Raw genomic sequence first — 20,568 nt, 5'->3', positions numbered from 1 at the left:
TGTGTGTGTTAGGTCCTATCTGCTAGTGGGCTGGGCCTTATCCAGGCTGTTCATGCGGTGTTGAGCCCCGTTTACACCTTCAGCCACCAACCCAAAGCTACATGAAAGCTGAGAGCAGCTCTCTGTGAGCACACTGCCCCTGGCTATTTAACTTATCTCCACGAATTCCAGTCGTGTCTCTTCTTGCAGACCGCTGACTTCGTGATTCTTGCTTTTCTCCTGTGAGCTTGAAGGTTATTTGTTTTGTGTCTTCCGTTGACAAATTTCAAATGGTAGGAAAACCGTTCAATTCTAAAACTAGAGCCTATCTGGCTAATTCTTTATACCATAACGTCTCAAAATCATTAACAATATAAATATAGTTGTGATTCAGATTCTATAACATGCTAAATGTTAAATAGGCTTTTTCATATTCACTGTGAATGACTGGCATGATGTTCCCATGTCCTGTGTGAATAAATCTGGGAATGAACTACGCATGGTTCTGTAGTTTACATCTCCCTCTAGTGTTCATTGTGATGTAGTAAAGAAAGCAATAGCCAACTTACAGTACTACAGCTCACTAAATCAGTGTCCCTGTTCCCATGGTTAAATACTGTCTGGATTTCAACCTAGTTATAAGATCTCCTGAAGGTTTGGGTGGTTGAGGCTACACATTAACTACACAGGCCACATCGGGCAAAGAAATGTACATTTATTCAAAGGATTCATGTTATACATTAACTACAGCTAGAAGACAGCTATCCCAAATAGTCTAAGGTTTCAGGGAAGAAAAACTTGGGACAAAAAAAAAAATTAAGAACACAAGGTTGGATAAAAACTGTACAAAAGTGAGCCTTTGTTCCTTTAGGAAAAATGACTTGGATCAAGCGAAAATAACATTGTGAACATATGACATGAGTGTTCAGTGTGGGGAAGACGGCACAGCGATGCCTCGCAAGCGCCACTATGCCTGTCCTTTCCCGACATTAAACCATCCTCGGCTCGGACACGTCCTTCATGCTGAGCGTTTGAGTCGGTTTAAAGTGTAACTTAACTGTAGAATAGCCTCAGCTAGTGAGGACCCCAGTCATCCATGGGTTTGTTGTAATAGGAACAGCAGAGATATTAGTTCCAATATGCTCTGATTTGATGTTTTTAAACAGCTAATACATTAATATTGTATATACATATTTCATTCTAAGTCTTAAACTTGTCAGATTTTATTTTATGGACCTTCAGTGCATAAAAACCTTGTTTTATTGCTATTAACCTCTGTATAATATGTTTGCAAGAACAAATACGTGTTTTGGTTGTGTTAAAATAGTAAAGCAGGAAAACTCCCCGGCCAGCCATCAGAAAGGTGATCCTATGACTGCTCTTATCAAATCAATGCATACGCTATACTGCAGTCAGTCATCTTTGGGCACTAAAGAGTCTGACAACAGTTTGACCATCACCGATACAACAAGACAACACATCAGCATTAGAGAAGGGTGGAGAAAACCAACTGGCAATGGACCAAACGGAGATACAAAAGCAAGACCTGGTATGTACAAAGGCAGTTAAGACGTTCTAGTTGTGTTAAAAGGGGGAAATAAATAGATATTGCACGTTTCATTTGTGGCGACAGAGCAACAACACGTACTGTATGCGAGAGAAGAAAAAAAAGGTGCAGTGGCCGTCCAATCAGGCGCTCCCACTCTGTCCTCCAAGCCATCCTCCTGCCTGCCTGCTTCCTGTTATGGGTACGGCCACGCCATTGGCAGTGCTAATTAATGTCATGTAGGGGTTGTCTTCCTGGTACGGTTCGGTTTAACAGTGGGAATTAACATCGTTGTCATAATCAGTGATAGATGAACACTACATTGAAAAGAAACCCATCGACACAAGCTACATGTGGAAGACAAATAAAAGCCAACATTTCTGAAGGGAGAGGGTCCTCGTTAGCCTAGTAGAACAGTATTCATGACCAGCAGGTAGGTGTCACAGTTCAGAAGTGTATTCAGTGTGAGGGCAGAAAGGATCAGTAACCATAGAGAGCATTTGACGGAGGGACACATCCATCTAGTAATCATCTCCAAAACATCAACCCAAACCCTGTCAATCTGTGGTTCTCAATGACTTCTCACCACCTACACAACGTTTTTAAACATTCCCCCCCCCCTTGAGCCATTCTGTTCAATCACACGTCCTCCGGTGGACGGTGAACCGGTCCAGTCTTTCACCTCCTCTTCCTCTGCGTCAACCCTCGCGCTCCTCCCAGCCCTCTATGAGGAGCTCTCTGCAGACTCGGCAGTCTTAGAAGGCGTCTCCTCGGATGGTGTCTCGCTGGAGACCCCGGTGTCTCCATTCTCTGGCCCGTCACTCACAGACATCTTTCCCAGGACTGCGGACAGAGACAGACATGAATCTACACCTGCAGCATCTATCCTCACTCTTTCACCGGCTGGGAGAAATGCCACTTTCTGTTCCTTCACATAATTTCAGCATTTCCCAAACTAGGGATAATTGGAAATGAAAAATGCAAGTGTGAGAGAAACTGCAAAATAACTACTTATGACATTAAAAGATTGCCTGATTATATTAATCAACTTCTCAATATCTTTGAGGCGTTTCACTTACAAACATACTTCCTTCTGACTGAAACTGTTCAAAAAACATCTATACACTCTATGTACATCAAAATGGTTGTGGGCCAAATATGTTGGGGAACATCAGTCAAATTGTGTTGTGGCGGTACGTTGAATCAATGTACACGTTAACATAAACGCATTCGTTAGCAGGTGGACGTGGAGAAACACGGCGTCATTTGAAACACACACACACAACGCTGGTTTTCTGTGACCAACGGCAGCCCGGGCAGTGGTGCAGTAGACTTGCCTTGTAGCGATGCCGCCTCCGCGGAGCCGTTGTTCCTGCAGGCGGCCGGCCCCTCCCCCAGCTCATCCAGATAGAGGCGGTAGGGGTGGCCGCTGTCGTCCTCGTACTCCACGTTCTCGTCGTCGGAGTCCACTTCCGGGGCCACGTACACCACCTCGAACTCGATCTCTCCCCTCTGAGGCAGGACGCAGACAGGACACACAGGGTTAATGAAAGCCAAGCCCTGAGGGCTCGGTCAGCGAGTTTGCTTCCTGAGGCGTAATTAATGTTTGTCCCCATAATCCAGATCCTCAGTCCAGCAGACTGATGAACTGAACCCAGCATGAATCTCCGCTGAATTCCTCTGAAGACCGTGCAGACTGAGGTCGCCGCCGCCGCCGTTTCAGGGAAAGAACAGAGCGATATTACTACGAGCTCCAATCACCAGGCTGACTACCAACTGGGCACACAGAGGGCCAACGGGGTTTTCGCCTGAAATGTTTCTCACATATGGAGTCTCTTAGCTCTTTAATAAGGTTTAACCATGCAGTACGCAGAGGATTTTTTATTTTTTTTATAATGTAGCAAAGTCAGTTAATGTTTGATATGACAACAAGGATAATAGGACAAAAGGGTTGGCTAAAGCCCACACATCTCTGGAGAGGTTTGCCTAAATTCAAAGCCCTGGGCCTCCCTGCTGGTCTGACCTGCTGGGAGAGGATGGTAACAGCCTCCTTGTGTTTGGCGTCCCTCAGGTTGATGCTGTTGACGGCCAAGATGGCGTCTCCCACATGGAGCCCTCCACAGCGCTCCGCAGGCTGGGTGGGGTGGATCTCTGAGATCAGGATGGGCACACCATGTTCCTTACCCCCCTATCCATTCAGAAATACCACATTTAGACACACAGTAATGGGGCATGGATGACTGCGGACAAGCATCGCACTAGAAATTTGGACATTCTGATTCGGGCTGTACTGTTGGTGGAGTGTACCGTGATTGAAATGCCAAGTCCCTCGTGATCTTCTTTGGCCAGCACTACTTTACGAATAGGACCAACGCCTTGGGTCTTCTTCAGTAAATCAGTTTCCTGAGGGAGAGAAAAAAAAAACGGAACATAAATGGGAAGGAACTGATTCAAAACTGACACAAAAAGGAGGAAACCAAGACCTTCACTAGAATGAAAATCAAAAGCCTCTAGCTGCCACTCACATGCCCCGCAGGAGATGGTAGGGGTTTCTTGGGATCATTGCGCCCCCTGCAGGCTCGGATGACCGTCTTGTGACGGTGGAGGTGGATCTCAGCCTCCAGCTGATTCCACAGTTTGTCGTGAGCAGGCCCCTTCATGTCCCGACCCAGCAACTGGATCTGCTGTACTCTGGAGACGATGGATCAAAGGCCAACCAGTCATTTAACAATGAGGGCACCATTAGTTTCAGTTTCTTTCCTATTTCAGGGTGAGGTAGGGTTACCTTCCAGCCAGCTCTTTGTCCAGGTACTTCGCTGCCAATCTGGCCCCGTAGACCTCCGCCTGCAGCACAGCGATGTGCCTTCGGAGGGCCTCGTTCTCCTTCTTATGCAGCTTGACCTCGGCCTCCAGTTTCACCTCCTTCACTTTCTCCTTCTTGTTGGCCTGCAGCTCCTTCTCCTGTCACACGCACGCACACAAAGATCAATGACGAGTCCAACTCTAGACAGAGAGCGTTTCGCTCCTGCCAGCCCTGGCACGGTACTATTCAGAGACAGAGATCCCTGGTCCACTGAGACAGACTGGGACCGGAGCCGTCTCCTCTGACTAACATTAGATCAGTCCCAGTTGACAGGAAACCAGGCGATGAACAGTCCCCTGCATCCATTTAAATAAAAGATCTACTTGAAGGCGAAAGACACACATACATAGCAAACTAAGGGTGGGTAACTGTGTCATGCTAGAGGTATCCATAGTGATTTCCTGGTAAAAGAGTATTTTGACACCCACAACCTCAGATGGTTCTGTAATCTGTTGTGGTTCAGTGATAGATTTGAATAGCATTGCTGAAATGTTATTTTGTTGGAATATAATAGACTATACCCAAATTGGTATTTTTAGGTATTTGTAGGAATCATGAAATATTAAATCCGATTTGGGCACGAACTCTTGATAATGATTAAGTTGAGGAATCCCAGTAAATGTCAAAAAGCTACGCAGGACCGGTGAAGAGTATAAATGTCTGTTTGACAAGTAGTATAAAGTAGCACTCTCAATGAAAATGGTGATGTTTTTCTGCCCATTCAGATAAATTACTAATTGAAGTACATCGATTTATGTTCATTGTTCAACCAGATGTTATTATGCTTCATACAAACATATATAACTGAATGTATACTGTCTAGAGCACAGTTGTCGAACCAGTTCCATGGAGGGGCCAAGTATCGGCAGGTTTTCACTCTTATCTTGAACTTGATTGACTAATAAGTTCACTTATTAGTTGGCAACTACCCTCAACTGGTTGGGCACCAATTTAGAGGATGAAACTAAAACCAAGGCCGTGTTGAATCAGTTTGACACCTGTGGTATAGAGCGTTTTTGCATATATAAAAATATTGAAATGATATTGAAAATTAAATTTGGTTATTTACGGAAAGGAAAATATATAGAATGCAGATATTCATACACAATTATTGGAATATGAATATTCACTAGGTACACAGTACTTTGTGGAAAATGTGCCCCCTGGTGGTCACCTAGGTGATTTATCTTAAGATAAGAGGGTGTCATTGGTTGTGACGTTCTATATAAGTGTCTCTTTTAACTTCAGGAACTGCCCACTCTTGGGTTGGCTTTTCCAAGGGTGGCTTTTGAAAATTATATTTGTTTATTACTTAGTGGTAGGAAAACATTTTGTTTTATACAAATAGAAAATAGAAAAATAAATTATCCTAGTTTACCTGAGATTTCAAAAAAATCTACAAATGTTTGCCGCAATGCAAACCCAATCTGCTGCTAACTACGGAAACCATCTGAGATGGTTGGGTTCATGGCTTGTGGAAATAAACGACATCAAAGTGTTATTGAGGTTAGAACCTCAAGTTTGCGTATTAACAAAGGCTCAAAGATTTGAACACAGATTTAGCCAGGTGGTTCAATTAGATCATGGTTGTTTGTTACACATCAAAATCAGACAAATGGGTAATTTACTCTGATATGTTAAAAGGATTACATGACCACAATTTCAGAATAACTCTACTATGAAATAATCTTGGAAACCATTTTAAAATGGAGCAACAGAGACACATGAATAGACAACAATAAAAATGATGAAAGAAAGCTTTTTGATTTTACCAGGTAGGTTGACTGAGAGCTCATTCTCATTTACAGCAACAATATGGGAGCAATTCAGGAAAACTACCTTGCTCTGGGACAGAACAACAGATTTGAATCTTGCCTCTGTGGTCAGATGTTCTAACTACTAAGCTACATGCTACCCCAAATGTTATTAGCCAAAGCATGAAACTGAAGGTAGAATGAGTACACAGAACAAGGTACAGACAAACAAGACACAGACAGACAGCTATTACTAACCATAAAATCAGACGAACAGCTATGAAAAGCCATAAAACCAGATGAACAGCTATCATTAACCATAAAACCAGACAAACAGCTATTATTAACCATAAAATCAGACTATCAGTAACCATAAAACCAGACACACAGCTATAACTAACCATAAAAACAGACTCACAGCCATCATCAACCATAAAACTAGGCGAAAAGCTATCACTAAACATAAAAACAGACTCACAGCCATTATCAACCATAAAACTAGGCGAAAAGCTATAACTCACCATAAAAACAGACTCACAGCCATCATCAACCATAAAACTAGGCGAGAAGCTATCACTAACCATAAAAACAGACTCACAGCCATCATCAACCATAAAACTAGGCGAAAAGCTATCACTAACCATAAAAACAGACTCACAGCCATCATCAACCATAAAACTAGGTAAAAAGCTATAACTAACCATAAAAACAGACTCACAGCCATCATCAACCATAAAACTAGGCGAAAAGCTATCACTAACCATAAAAACAGACATACAGCTATGACTAACCATAAAAACAGACTCACAGCCATCATCAACCATAAAACCAGGCTAAAAGCTAGAACTTACCATAAAACTAGAATCACAGCTACTAACCATAAAAACAAACACACAGCTACCACTAACCATGAAACCCAACACAGCCATCAACCAGAAACCAGACATACAGAAGACATGCATTCACTTACCATCTCCTCCACTGAAGGAATAGGCTTAAGGTGAGGAGAACAAAGAAGGGGTCAAAGGTTAGAAAGATAGAAGCATAATCACAGCCAAGCATTAGGGAAGAATAAAAATGATTTACCAATTAACAGCCCACTGTAACCAAAATACATTAGTAGCCTTTAAGAGATGTTGTTAAAAAGGTATTTGAATTACTTCCAAATCATTTCCAAATCACATGGATGAACAGTGTAATGAGAAACCTCAAATACATTTTAAACCAAGTGGTTTGAATCCTGAATGCTCATTGGCTGAAAGGCATGTGACGTCTACTACAGGTATGGTTATAGATGTTTTTACTGTACTATTACGTGTAACCAGGTTTATAATATAAAAAGGCATCTCAGGGATTTGTGTTATACTGCCAATGTACATGACTAAGGGCTAAATCCAAGCATTCAGCATTGTGTCAAGAATAACAACAGTCCTTAGCCGAGGTATACTGGCCATAAACCACACCCCCTTGTGCCCAATAGACTGAAATAGTACGAGTCATAATCATCATAATACCCATAAAACCTTGTGGTGTATCTGAAAAAGCAGCTTTTTCAGCCATTACACCATTCATTTTTTCCATAGGTAATTTTTTAGAACCACTTCAAATAAGGTCTGTGTAGGCTTACACCACCTTGCCATTTTAATAACTGTATGTATGTAATATATATGTGACAAGGTGTTTTTTTTAATCAATATCTTTGCCTAGATTTTGCCAAAAAAAGACATTAGCTAATTTGTCACTAATGTGGCTATCATACAGAACTACATTTTACAATAATGTCATCAAGTGCAGCGTGCAGTAGCTGGAAAAAAACAATTCCCCTCCAAGTATAATCTGATCATCATGTCATAGGTCTTCAACCCTCCCCTGGGGACCCCCCAGCCATCCCACAGTTTAGTTTTCGCCCTGAACTAGATCACCTGATTTAACAGGTATGGGCTTGTTAATTAGTTAAAAGGTTTATTCGGGTGTGCTAGCTCTGGGACACATCTAATAGTTGGAATGGCTGGGGGGTCCCCAGGAGAGGGTTGAAAACCTATGGTATATGTCATTAATATAAAGATAGAATCTGATTGTTTATCAGCCTTTGTAGTCTGTCACTTTAATAATTGATGGGCTAAGTACAAGTGTATGTTTCATGGTTTTCCTACCTCAGCGAGGGAGAGGTGTTGTTAGAGCCACGCATTAAGGTACCGTACTAAAAACTTATTCATGTTAGATGCAAACATCATTTTGTATGATTTGCATGATGAACTTTTTATTATTTACAAGTTCTTCATGAAGTACAGTATGGCATTAGATAGTCCTCCAGGCCAATGTACTTTAATATGAACATGGTACCTAGCGTGCTATCACGTTTTGGAACACTCTTAAGTACACTAACAGTGACCTATCCTAACATTAAAGCTAGCAAAAAGCCCTAGCCAGTTACACTAGTTAGCGCCACACTACGGTGATGAGTCAAATAACCAGTGTTGTTGTCAAGATCACGTGAAGCAAGACAGATTAAAGACCAAGACCATGGGAAATCGAGTCTGAGTCAAGACCAAGACCATAGGAAATCAGATTCTGTCAGTTTCCCCACTTTAATGATCTTTATCACCAGATCTTTATCACCAAAAAACCTTACAAAGTTATTATTGTAGATAAGCACGACTATTCAATTGAAGAAACCTTTTTTTGTTTATTCATGTTAAACTTCAACGAATACCAGCCATACAGCTTTGAAAATGACTAATACCAAATTGTATTGTCAGATTCTTGCAAAACCAATGTTATTTTGTTGATGTGTTTTACCATTATTACAGGCCATTATTTAAAAATAATTATGCTTGGAAGTAATTGTTAAACTTTTCTCTTTCAACCCTAACTGCACGTCCTTTCCAGAAGCCATTTGTCTGTGCCCTAATTCACAGACTTACACCCCATATAGCGCCGGTGAGCCAAAAACCCTTTTTAGCAGAGACGGAATGATTTGTTTCGCCCCCAACACATATCCTAAATCGCTAGCCGCCAACCCCCCCCTCCACATGATGTGCCATAAGGGGTTGGAGCGCTGTCTTACTGTTGCTCGCCATGCCAGCCAGGATGCCTGGAGGGCCCGGGTCCCAGTTGGAAGGGTACCAGTTGTTCTGGCTCAGGCTCAAGGTGCCGTGCCTGTAAACCTGCCTCAGAGACAGTTCCTCAACCACTGAAGATCCCTTGAGTTTTCTCTGGACAGTGGGTTACAGTCCTCAGCCATGTACATCTCCACAGCATCGTTGGCCTCTCCCATTCACACTCCATGTCCATATCACAGGCTGAGGGTGGCTCAAAAACAACATGATGTCCTGTCTGTGTACCTTCTGTGTTATCCCCACAACTAAAGAGCGACCCATTGGCTGGGTCGGCAGCATAGAGTAAGGCAAGGGGTGGTACCCAATACATCCGTGTAAAGCTGTTCTATTTGTAGTGTTTCACCCTTTATGCACAGTTGCCGTGTAGACCATAGAATACTGAGTGTCCTCATTTGCGTGCCGTGTTAGAACATATTAGAGCCACATTCGGAGACCTCTGTTGTACCCACATTGACCGGGGAATGAAAGGACGGCAGTTGTGGGAGGTGGAACATAGGCCCTATGAATTGTTGTACTGTCCCAGTCTAGGACCCTGTGGTAATACAATGGACTTTCCTGTCACGCGTCATGGTATCGGTGTTGTGTGCTGGGGAATAAAGTCTTCTGTGTGGTGAAGACCAGGTTCATCTAAGGCCATTCTTTTGACACATGAACATCTGATGTTGTGCACCTCAATAACAGCCAATGCCGCTGCCTGGCTACATTAATGTGCTTGGTAATTTAACACAAGACTTGTTAAATTACATTGACAAATAAGGGTGAGAATCAAGACTGAATACCTGTTGCTATATCACAAACATCAACAAATGCTATCTGGTCATACAAAGTACATGCAAAATGTGTAAAAAGAAAATTATATTCAGAATGTAAATACATTTCAATGACAGCATTAGAAATACATTTGTCCAAGGTACTGTCCTAGGTAATGTTTACTGATTACATACAAATTCTATGGATTTTTCCTTTTATAAATCTTATGTATCTTGCTAGCTACTCTCACCAACACAGGATTCCCTTTAAACGGCAAGGTGGTATAAATCTACACGAAACACAGACCTTAATTGAAGCAATTCTAAAATCCCTTAATGGAAAAGTGAACGGGGAAAAATGGCTCGCCAGGATCGCATTTTGCCGCTAGGTTTTATGGGGATTATGACGCGTCGACTATTTCAGTTAACTGCTCACGTAATACAGTGTACAAGGCGGGAAAGTGAGTGGTCGGCGACTTACCATCCGGTCTTTGATTGAGTCGCTGTCTACAGTCTGTCCGGCCTTGGCGTGAAGCTTCAGCTGCATCGCGTGGAGCTGGAGAAGCTGGTCGTGGACCTCCCTCTCCACCACCTCCTTCTCCGCCTGCACGTCAGTCAGCTCCGAGCGCAGGTCCACCAGCTGAGCCTGAACAAGAGGGAGGAAGAGGACAGAGGATAAGGATGGAGGAAGAGGACGGAGTGAGTTATGTAAGTGTGGGCTTCTGCGGGCTCCCTTGATTCTCAGCAACCCTAACCATAATTTACATTGGCTAGTAAAAGTCTACGCACCCATTGGCGTTCTTTAGACGTCATTTAAAAGCAACAACATCTATCATCTCCACAACATGCTCCACATTTACAAAGTTAAAAGTGTATTATAAAAAGAAACTGGCAAACGCTTGGACTGCTAGTGAAGGAAGGCAGAGTAAATATTTGGGGAGTCCAAATGAGGAAAAGACATGGTTAGTATGAACTGGTAGTTTAGTTTTATGGAAACTCTTGCAGTGTGAATGTAGAGCTCTTACACTGGTGTGGAGGGTTCTTTCTTGTTATTAAGACTGAGGTTGTAGCCTCCCATACCTTTCTAGCATCCACTTTCCTTATCCCAGAATAATTCCTTGCTATCCATTAGAATTTTTTTTTTCTGATTTAGGGAGCACAACAAGGCAAATTGAAATGCTAAATCCTATACAAAAAAACTAAATTCAAAGCTCTTTTTACTATGCCCATTCTAAATGCCTGTTTACTGAAAGATAAAGACTAGCAGTGGTTCCATTTTGCTGAAGTATTGGTAGGGCTGAACACTGAGATCTTGGGGTTCTGACCCCTGATGGACATCCCGGACGGTGAGAACAGACCAGAGATGTACAACAATGTCTTATCCTTTCTCTAGTTTGAAACAATTGCCTCTGATAATGTAACACACTCTGCAAAAGAAAACGTGTCATACCCTGAAACCACAAGGTTGACCCAGTAGATGTGATTACTGAACTCCAGCATTTCTGTGTGGAAGATTGTTTCAACATCCTTTTTCGCTAAAACCCCCACATATAGTACGCAACCAAGGTCTTTATAGAAAGGCGGCACAGCACCAGAAGGAGCTGTGGAACTGTGGGATAGATCAACCGTTGAGTCATATATTTTGGTCATGTCCCTTTACAGCAAATGTTTGGTTTTTATTGCACACATGACCTTTACAAACACCCAACAAAGTGATAAAATGTATAGCAGAATTTTATGGGTATGTTGTCTTAACCTAACCTTGGGCATGGGTCCTCTAATTGCTAAACAGTCCTCCACCTGAAACATTGAAGGCTTCTTGCCTGGCTGCATCACCTGCTTGTAACCCAAATTCGCAAATCTGCCTGGCACTATATTGTAGTGAATGAGGCCCAATAGCAAATATGGTTAATTCACATATTTAATAGTCATGTCTACATTTCCAACCGCAGTCAGGTCAAGACACTGGTGAAGAAAACATTCACACAGATGAATTTCCCTGTGGCAGTTTCTGAGTTCCCCCTTCACCCACAGGTTTTCAATATGAGACCTGCCATTTAAAACTTTTGATTTTGCTTTCAATTAGTCATTTCTGGATTTCAATATTTGCTTGAGTTCAATGCATTTAAACATTCTTGCAGGCACGTTTTTTCCTCCAGACAGTACATTTTTACCAAGATATCTTGGTAAGGCGTACATAACGTCGTTGACATTACCAAGTGCCCCATTAACAGTTGAAGCAAAACAGTCCCAAGATAACAAAGATCCACCACCCTTTAGTACATATGGAGTTATTTTCTGCTCATGCATTCTCATTTACACACCAAAATAACTGCTGGTGCGCATTGCCCAAGAGACAGATGCAAATACACATTTGAGTTCATTAAACAGAAACAGCACTTGGATTAAAACCTGGGCATTGGTCAGATTACATGTAAAGAGAGATCCTGGTGTTCTCCAATCTCATACAAAATATTAAAAGTCGCAGAGCTGTCATCCTTGCAAGGTTCGAGGATGCAGCAGTATAAATAATATTGATAAAATCAGAAATACAATTTTTATAGACCTAGAAAGTTCCCCCATTTCTAAGTACCATAAGTATTGAGACAGATTAACAATGTACACATTTTTATTTTCTTTACTTTACCAGGTGACAATGCTGAGAAACATTTTTTATTTACAGAACCGACCTGCGAGCAATTAGGGAAAACAATCTTGCCCAGGGACAAAACAGTCTGTCCGTCCGTCCCCAGCAACCAGCATTTACTTGGCCAATGCTCATGTCCACTAGGATACCCCACTGTCCCCATGAGCCCTTACGTTTATTATCTGGTCACAAATCCATTCTAAGCAACGGTTGCCTGAAGTCTGTGATCCATTGAAACCACAAAGCGCTGGATACCTTCTCTGGCGATGATCTGCCATACCTGCACTGCAGCAATCTTCAATTGATGTTTATATTGAGGTATTTTTTGCCTTCAAATTGAAGGCATGTTCAATCGGACATGAAAAAGTGTTTGGGGTCAACGTCCTCTCGGATGAACACCCATTGACCGATGAGTTGACGCCTAAATTGTAATTTGGCAGACACAGTGTTTCTGGACACTCCAGAATGAATTCTACTGTTGCCGTCAGTAGTTACACAATCAATCAAGACAAGTGAGCCAGTTCCAGTGGCTGTCTTACACGCCCAAGTCATAAAACCCCCTCTATCATATTTCACAGATGAGCTGGTGTGCTGTGGATCTTGGGCAGTTCCTTTTTTCTTTCCAGACATTCCTCTTACCATCATTCTAGTACATGTTCCTTTTTCTCTCATTTGTCCACAGAACATTTTTCCCCATTCTCTTTTTAGTGCTTTTTAGCTAACTGTGACCTGGCCATCCTGTTTTTGGGGCTAACAAAGTGGTTTGCATCCCAGGAGAGATCAAATTTGACTTTTCATCATTCAAGTTAAAATGTAATCTATTTGTATATTAATTTAGAATGGATTCTCTGAAACTCAAAATCAATCATTCCAGGATGACCTACTATTGAAAAGCACAGTGCATCAGAAAAGCTGAAGAAGAATAAACATTGAACATTTTGAAATAGTTAAGTCAATGTTCAGACGTATACCTAACAGATGTCGTGGTAGGACCAAAAAAGAACAGTACACAGCTTAACAACCCTATAAACATGGGTTAGTGGGAGACTAAAATGACTGATGATCAACTAAAGGAAGTGTTCGGTTGCAGCCATCATAGCTATAGGTGGAACCACAATGTATTGAGTGTAATGGTGCAATCAATGTATTTATGTACTTTTTTACAGGGGGCACTGGGTATTACATAATACACTATATTACCTAGAGCAGTCACGTGTAAGATAGCTTGGATTACCAAAGTTTTCAGCATAAACATCTTAACAAAAGGACATTACATTACAAGTTTAAGGGTTTGATGTCGATGTTAGCCTCTATTTAGACTGGGACTGCCCACATGTCGAGTTGCACGGGTGGCAGGAGTGTTGGCCAGGCTTATCAGGAGGTACACTGCACAGTTGGGCGAGGCTAACCAACCCTATACAAACATATACTACTGACGCAACCTGAGGCTAGGGCCGTAAACGCACACATACTCCTAATCGTACCGTACAGGGGGGCTCTTTAAGGTTCTCACATAAACCCCAAGGAATACATTTTGGGTTTTAAATCGAAGGAAATAGCTAGCTATGCTATGTTAGAAATCTCTCTTGAATGAATCTGATTGAGCTGGGGGAAAAAAGGCTATGCGGTTAAAACGAGAGCCTTTGCGCACGCCGTAATCACAAAGAGAATATGGTTGTTCTGTGGGCCTCTGTTCTCTTCTGTGGGAGAACAGTTAGTTCTACAATGTCAAGCAGTGGTATCGATAAAACCAACATTGTAGAATCTTCCAACCTTGTTTAAATCTCCCGTTTGGCAACATTTTAACTTTCCGGTAGACTACAATGTTGATGGACAGAGAAGTGTTGATAAAACATTAACTGTATGTGGCCACTGCTTGATGAACACAGCCTACCCAGCTGCTAACAACTTAAAAGACATCTACGCCAGCCTCACCCCGGCATCAATATCCACGGAGCAACACGGAAACGCAAAGAAACAACACAACTTAGCAGAAGTCTGATGGAGCTAAAGAAATTAGAAGGGCAATGGATGTGGGTACAGTCATGGATAAGGGCCCATACTCTGTGGTTGAGAAGAGGGTTTCAGCATGTTCTACACTGCTCAAGCCAAGTTACGAATTTCCCTCTCGCAACCCATTTCAGCGAACAGGTACCCATATGTTTGCGTCAGGTTTACATGTTGCACATTACTTTACACTGTGCTCTCATCAGGCATTATATCTTCTTCCTAGATTAGTGACGCATCTTTTGCCAAATTAACCAAAAAAGACATCTTGAGAAACTGTTGACAAAACCTTTTTGCACTGTACTTAAACCGTACCGAACAGAGACAATTAAAACCCACAGTTTGTACCGTACCGTTGCACCTGACCTAACACTCATGCAACAACTTCAAAAAGCAGCAGAACTTCCTGACAGCGACATGGAGGGCTGGTTGAGTTTGGAATGTGCGCTTCCCTTGGCTGGAGTTGCTGAGACTGACATACTTCCTACTAAACACTGTGCTCTCTAAGCATGGAGGAAGGAAAAGACATGCGTCCGGCAGACCTCTTCCTGGTGAGGCCTGATGGATTACAAAAACAGAGACTGAGCTGAGGGAGGCTTAATAGTTGAGCAATCACTGTGTGTGGTTATTACTCTACAACAGAAATGTATTTGCAAAAAAAAAATCGAGATCCCATCACAAAATACACAGTTTAGCTTTTTGATCAAGTGCTAGATCCACAATGACAGAAACCAATTCCCCTAAGCTTGGGTTCTGCATCTAAGCTTTTTTAAGTGATTCACACACATGTAAAACTGATTCGTCTCGCAGGAGGGGATTAAGCCTCTACTGAACTCCCAGTAGAACTATGGAGAAATTCATTTTAATCGATTCTTAACATCTGAATTAAAGGAGGTACATCAGCGGATCCCCTGGTTGTCTAAAACGGCAGCAAATGTCCGGACCTCTATCTAGCAATTAACAGCTGGTTACCAGAGCGGCCCTGGATCTGAGGACATCCTTCTCAGTGAGTGTCTTCAGCAAATTATTCAAAATGAGCTACTATACTATCTACAGGCTGAACTTACATTTACATTTCAGTAATTTAGTGGACACTTATTCAGAGCAAGTTAAATATTCAGAGTTTAGATACTCTTTACGAAGGTAGGGTTTCAGAATTTCTATGAAAATAGACAAGGACTTTGCTGTCCTCGCATTAAAAGGGAATCTTGTTCCTACCCTGGGTTACCAGAACATTGAAACATTTTCTGATCTGAGCTGGAGTCGCCAAGAAACCAGATGTGGCAGAACGAAGATAGCTTGTCAGGAGGTACGGTTTGATGATTGTCTAATGGAAGGGACGGGCAGTTTGTCTTGCAGCTCTGTAGGTAAACACCGTGGTCTTATAGTGGATGAAATTTTAACCAGATGGGCAACAGAATTCTGGATAGGTTGGGTTTGATGGCACACAAAGGGAGCCCTACTGATTGGAGAGGTCCAGGCGTGAAATGACAAATGCCTGGATTAGTAAATGCGCTTCCTGAGTGAAGTACGATTATACTCAATAGGCCTAAATGTTGTAGAGCATGAACATGCAGGTAACTGTTATTGATGATGATTGCAAAGCATGACAGGGTTTTGTCTAAGGTCACGCTAAGGTTTCTTTGCAGTCTAGGAGGGAGTGCTCAACGATTCTCATGTAGAGTAGATGTGCGATGTACCGGCATATATTTTATCGCCAGATTTGAGCAATTTACTGATATTTGTAACAGCAATTTATTGACAGATATATTTATTTGGACAAATGTTTTGCGCACTACAACAGGACATCACATAAACTTTAAAACAGTAGCAGGGAAGAGCCTGCGAAGTCTTTGCACTACTCAAGCTCGGGCAATACAATTTTTTCAGAGAAATATAAAAACCGCCTGGGGCAACGTACCGATTCATATTAACGTAATGATGTATAGCTACTCAAAAAGTCAACACTTGCATTTCCTCATGTCCACGACAGCTAGCAAGCGAACTAACATTAGCGCTGTGGGGCTGGGGTACTGCGTTTGGCTGCTTTCAACCAGGGGCACGTTTAGTTAAGACTAAAGCACAGTAACTTTGTCACTGAGGTAATGTTAGTTAGCTTTGTGACACCAGTAGAACAGTTTACTTAGTGATTTCCCTTTTAGATTATGACAATCAGAATTAATTGGCCACATTCCAATAGTTGATAAAAATTTAGCTGCATATCAATACATTGTAGCTAGTCATCTAGTTTTTGTCACGTTGGCTAACGCAAGGCAGCTCAGAGCAAATAGCTATACTATATGTTCTGCTGTATAATATAAATCATTTGTTTGAATGTAAGAAATCTACTCTCCAAATTTTAGTAGGTTGGTTTGAAGAAGAATCCATGCAGAAAAAGCTATATTTTTCATTTGAGCTATAATAATATAATCAGTATGTGTAAATATTTTCACTAAGAAAATCTGAATCATATTGAATACAAAAACCCCAAATTGATCGAGCACTAATGGAGAGGTATATAAAGAGTAGTTTCAATGGCTCGGCAAGGAAAGCAGGTTCGACACACAAACATGAGTTCTTAACAACTAGAAAACCGGTGATTCTACTTCCACAAATGTCTCCTACTAACTCTGACAACATAGCACACACTCATTACCACCCAAGCATAGAAAAAGGCAGGACAAATATAACAGGAATATACCTGTGTTTTTGTTTTTAGACAAAATGCTAGATAGAACACTCAAATACTACATACAATAGTTTATAAGTGAACACTGTAAAGGGGCATATTTACAATGGCTAATTTGGTTTGCCACGATCTTTCTAGAAACAAACATCAAATTCCTTGTGTTTATTATGCGGTCCCTGCGTAGATGAAGTCTGACACTACTGCTATGAATACAAGGCAGCCTCAAAGGTCAACATTTCACTCGTTTTATTGGTTTCAGTTCTGGGTATAACAAAATGCCTGTGGTATCAGCACTTAAACAATGGTCAGCAAATAAAGGCAGATGTTTAATGCAGAAATGAGCATCCATGTGCATCAGTTCAAGTAGCACTGGGCATGTGTGATTGCTTAGGTGTAGAAGCTTTATTTGAAGTCTCTGAGCTGGTCCGGGGGGGGGGGGGGGGGGGGGGGGAGGCAATTGCTACCACTGCTACTTCCTTATGCTATTAAATTCATTAAAAACATACCTCCCGGGGTCACGTTTTCAACAGCCAACATGACTAGGGGCAGTACATATTATTAAATTGCATCAGCTAGCCAACCACAAACCTTCACTGGCCACCATACCAATAAGACTCGGCTGGCTCACACTATGAATGCCATCTCCCAGCAAGCAGCCCGACAACAGCCCAGTACCCAGGCCCAACAAGACCCAGGCCCAACAAGACCCAGGCCCAACAAGACCCAGGCCCAACATGACCCAGGCCCAACATGACCCAGGCCCAACATGACCCAGGCCCAACATGACCCAGGCCCAACATGACCCAGGCCCAACATGACATTTCCTGCCATGCATACATTCCACCACCACCACCTTCACTCTCCCCAGCCTCCACAGTCTACAACTAAAGCATTCAACACAGCTTTCACATCCCAACAGTGACAGTTCCCACTGATGGCCAAGCAACTTCCAGTAGCACAGCCCCTGCTAGCAGGCCTCTTTTCCACCCTCTTTTTCCCCCTCCAGAGCTCGGGCAGTCTTACCATCTACCTTGTCTCCCTCCAACCCCACTCCGCTAAGACGTTTCCCATCCGCATGATGTCACCCCAGGACTCTGTCAATCAGAACTACAATCCAACTACTCCAACACACAAGCCCAGTGACACGTTCACATTGCCTCATTCTCAGACATTGTGTAGGGAGTCCTGATCCTTACTTTTTGGGCATTAACTATGTACTGAGAAGCAGGGATCACCACCACTCCCACTACTTTTTTCCTGTGGACAACAGCACCAAACAACTACAACAAAAAAAGCACAGCATCCTACAGTAAATCCCACACACACACACCAAGATCACTCACGGCTCCGTCCTGCTGATAACCTCACCGCTACACTAAGAGCGCTTACTCCAATACATCTAGGCTACTTTAGGAATGTTTGCCCAGACAAACATTTTACAATTCAGATCTAATCTGCTTTCTCTAAATAGATATAACAATTCTAAATGGTGACATACTGCAACACCCAGTATCAGTGGAACAAAAACTATTTTGCGCAGACAGGGTTTTGTTTAGGCATATCATATAGGCTACCTTTAGGCAATCGCCTTTTAGTGTTTTTGGGTGTCAAGCCAGATATCCTGGCAATGAAAATGCAGTTAGGCAATAATAGGAGGTCAACGGTCACAGAAAATGTTCGGAAATTCTTGTTGACACTGTAAACTACACCCTTCAATGAGTGAGTGCTATTTCCAAAGAAATAACACAACTGTAACCAAAACTGATTGTGTGTGGTGTCAAACTTTTGGGAAGGGACAAACTACAGATAATGTTGTTGTGGATCACGTCGAGCAAGCTAGCCGTAACCTGTCCGTCAACAGGATGGGCAGAGACCGAGAGAGGAAATTCTGAATTCTGACAACTAAGAGCTAGCATGTTGGCCTGCACAACATAACTTATAAGCAAACCATAAAATATTAAATGAAAATGTCTATAATTTTCATCATTGATACAAGACAACAAGCAGGTACTCACCTCTAATTTGTGATTAAGTTGAAAAATCGTCTGGGCTTTGTGGCAAAGCTGAGCAAAACAGGAGCTGAGACTGGTCATCTTTTGACGACCCTCGTATGTGATATCAGCTTGATCTGGGTCGATTTCTCCAAGTAGTAAATCGACGTCAACGAACGCCTTGTCAAACTCCTTCTCCAGAACCTCAAGCCATCGAAACATGGACATCCCCGAGCCTGGACTGACCAGGGCCGTACCCTGGGCTGACGGAGACACACCGGCCGATGCTGACATGTCCAACAGTGCAGGCTAGCTAGCTGGCTAACCTAGCCGTTTCCCTAAAAACAGCGCTTTGTTTTTGCCTCCCCGTACCGTGGAAGTTTACTGACTCATATTACCTCAGTTATACAGTTCTCGAAATGCCCAAAAGCATACGAAATCTAAATTTAGAATCAGAAACCAAAACCTAAATTGTATTTATATAATTCTTTCCCAATCCCTAAGCATACCAGGAAATCCGAAATCGGATACGGATCATAGCTACGAATCGACTGCAACAGCCTGCCACACAGCAGAGAAAAAGCAATCGATCGCGAAGTCGATTTCCTGCCTGTTCTTGCAACGGACTTAGTGACAAAACGTTATATTGTTTTTTGTTATCCCCTGTTTCGTTGAATTGAAACTGCTCCAGAATGAAATAAACCCATAGAATGTGTTGGTGAGAGACAGTAACCTTATAAATTTAGATATTTTTGGAACAATCCTCCTGACAGGGCGGCACAGATTTTGGTGGGGGTTTACAGAAACAGTATCGCCTTGTTTATAAAATTAATATCTATTCCATATATTTTAGGATGAATCACTATTGTGGGTATAGCTGAGTTTGTAGAGCATATTGCTTGCAATGCTGAAGTTGTGGATACGATTCTGGTTGGGGATTGTATTTATTCCTTATTTGGGGGAAATTCCATTTTGACTTACTAGGGGGCATAGATCTTGCAGATGGCTGACAGACTGCCCCTTGTGTACTGAATGAAAATCGCTCCAGAATGAAATAATGTGAATGTGTTAGTGACAGAGACAATAATGTTGTAAGTATAGACATTTTTGGAACAATCCCTCTCGATGACAGAGGGGCCTGGGATTTTCGACTCGATTATTCACTGAATATCTACTATATTTTAGCATGAATCACTATTGAGTGTATAGCTCAACTGTAAGAGC

The 20,568-nt window shown here is 42.2% G+C and overlaps 1 protein-coding gene across 2 annotated transcripts; it reads right to left on the bottom strand.

Annotated features, from left to right (window-relative positions):
- Positions 1–679: 679 nt before the first annotated feature.
- Positions 680–19,939, bottom strand: gopc (golgi-associated PDZ and coiled-coil motif containing). 2 transcript variants are annotated; one of them, XM_010883028.5, is made up of 9 exons: positions 19,369–19,939; positions 10,492–10,656; positions 7,113–7,136; positions 4,311–4,486; positions 4,051–4,216; positions 3,833–3,928; positions 3,549–3,713; positions 2,863–3,037; positions 680–2,368 (listed from the first exon to the last, which is right to left on the bottom strand). In XM_010883028.5, exons 1-9 carry the CDS (start codon positions 19,636–19,638, stop codon positions 2,250–2,252), a joined length of 1,356 nt encoding a protein of 451 aa, XP_010881330.1. In that variant the 5' UTR covers positions 19,639–19,939; the 3' UTR covers positions 680–2,249. The 2 variants fall into 2 exon arrangements, with proteins under 2 accessions (XP_010881330.1, XP_010881331.1); XM_010883029.5 differs by lacking the exon at positions 7,113–7,136 and having other exon boundaries at positions 19,369–19,938.
- Positions 19,940–20,568: the final 629 nt, after the last annotated feature.

Source organism: Esox lucius, chromosome 18, assembly GCF_011004845.1.
Source record: "Esox lucius isolate fEsoLuc1 chromosome 18, fEsoLuc1.pri, whole genome shotgun sequence".
Classification (NCBI taxonomy): Eukaryota; Metazoa; Chordata; class Actinopteri; order Esociformes; family Esocidae; genus Esox; species Esox lucius.
Note: the sequence above shows the minus strand (reverse complement) of the source record. Positions and strands in the feature narration are given on the sequence as shown.

What these genes read in the sequence shown, in the direction of transcription:
- gopc (XM_010883028.5), bottom strand. Translation starts at nt 19,638, where the DNA reads ATGTCAGCATCGGCCGGTGTGTCTCCGTCAGCCCAGGGTACGGCCCTG. An exon ending in AACTTAATCACAAATTAGAG is followed by an intron (nt 10,657 to 19,368) that starts GTGAGTACCTGC and finishes CCTCTTGTTCAG; the next exon opens with GCTCAGCTGGTGGACCTGCG. An exon ending in TTCCTTCAGTGGAGGAGATG is followed by an intron (nt 4,487 to 7,112) that starts GTAAGTGAATGC and finishes TGCGTGTGACAG; the next exon opens with GAGAAGGAGCTGCAGGCCAA.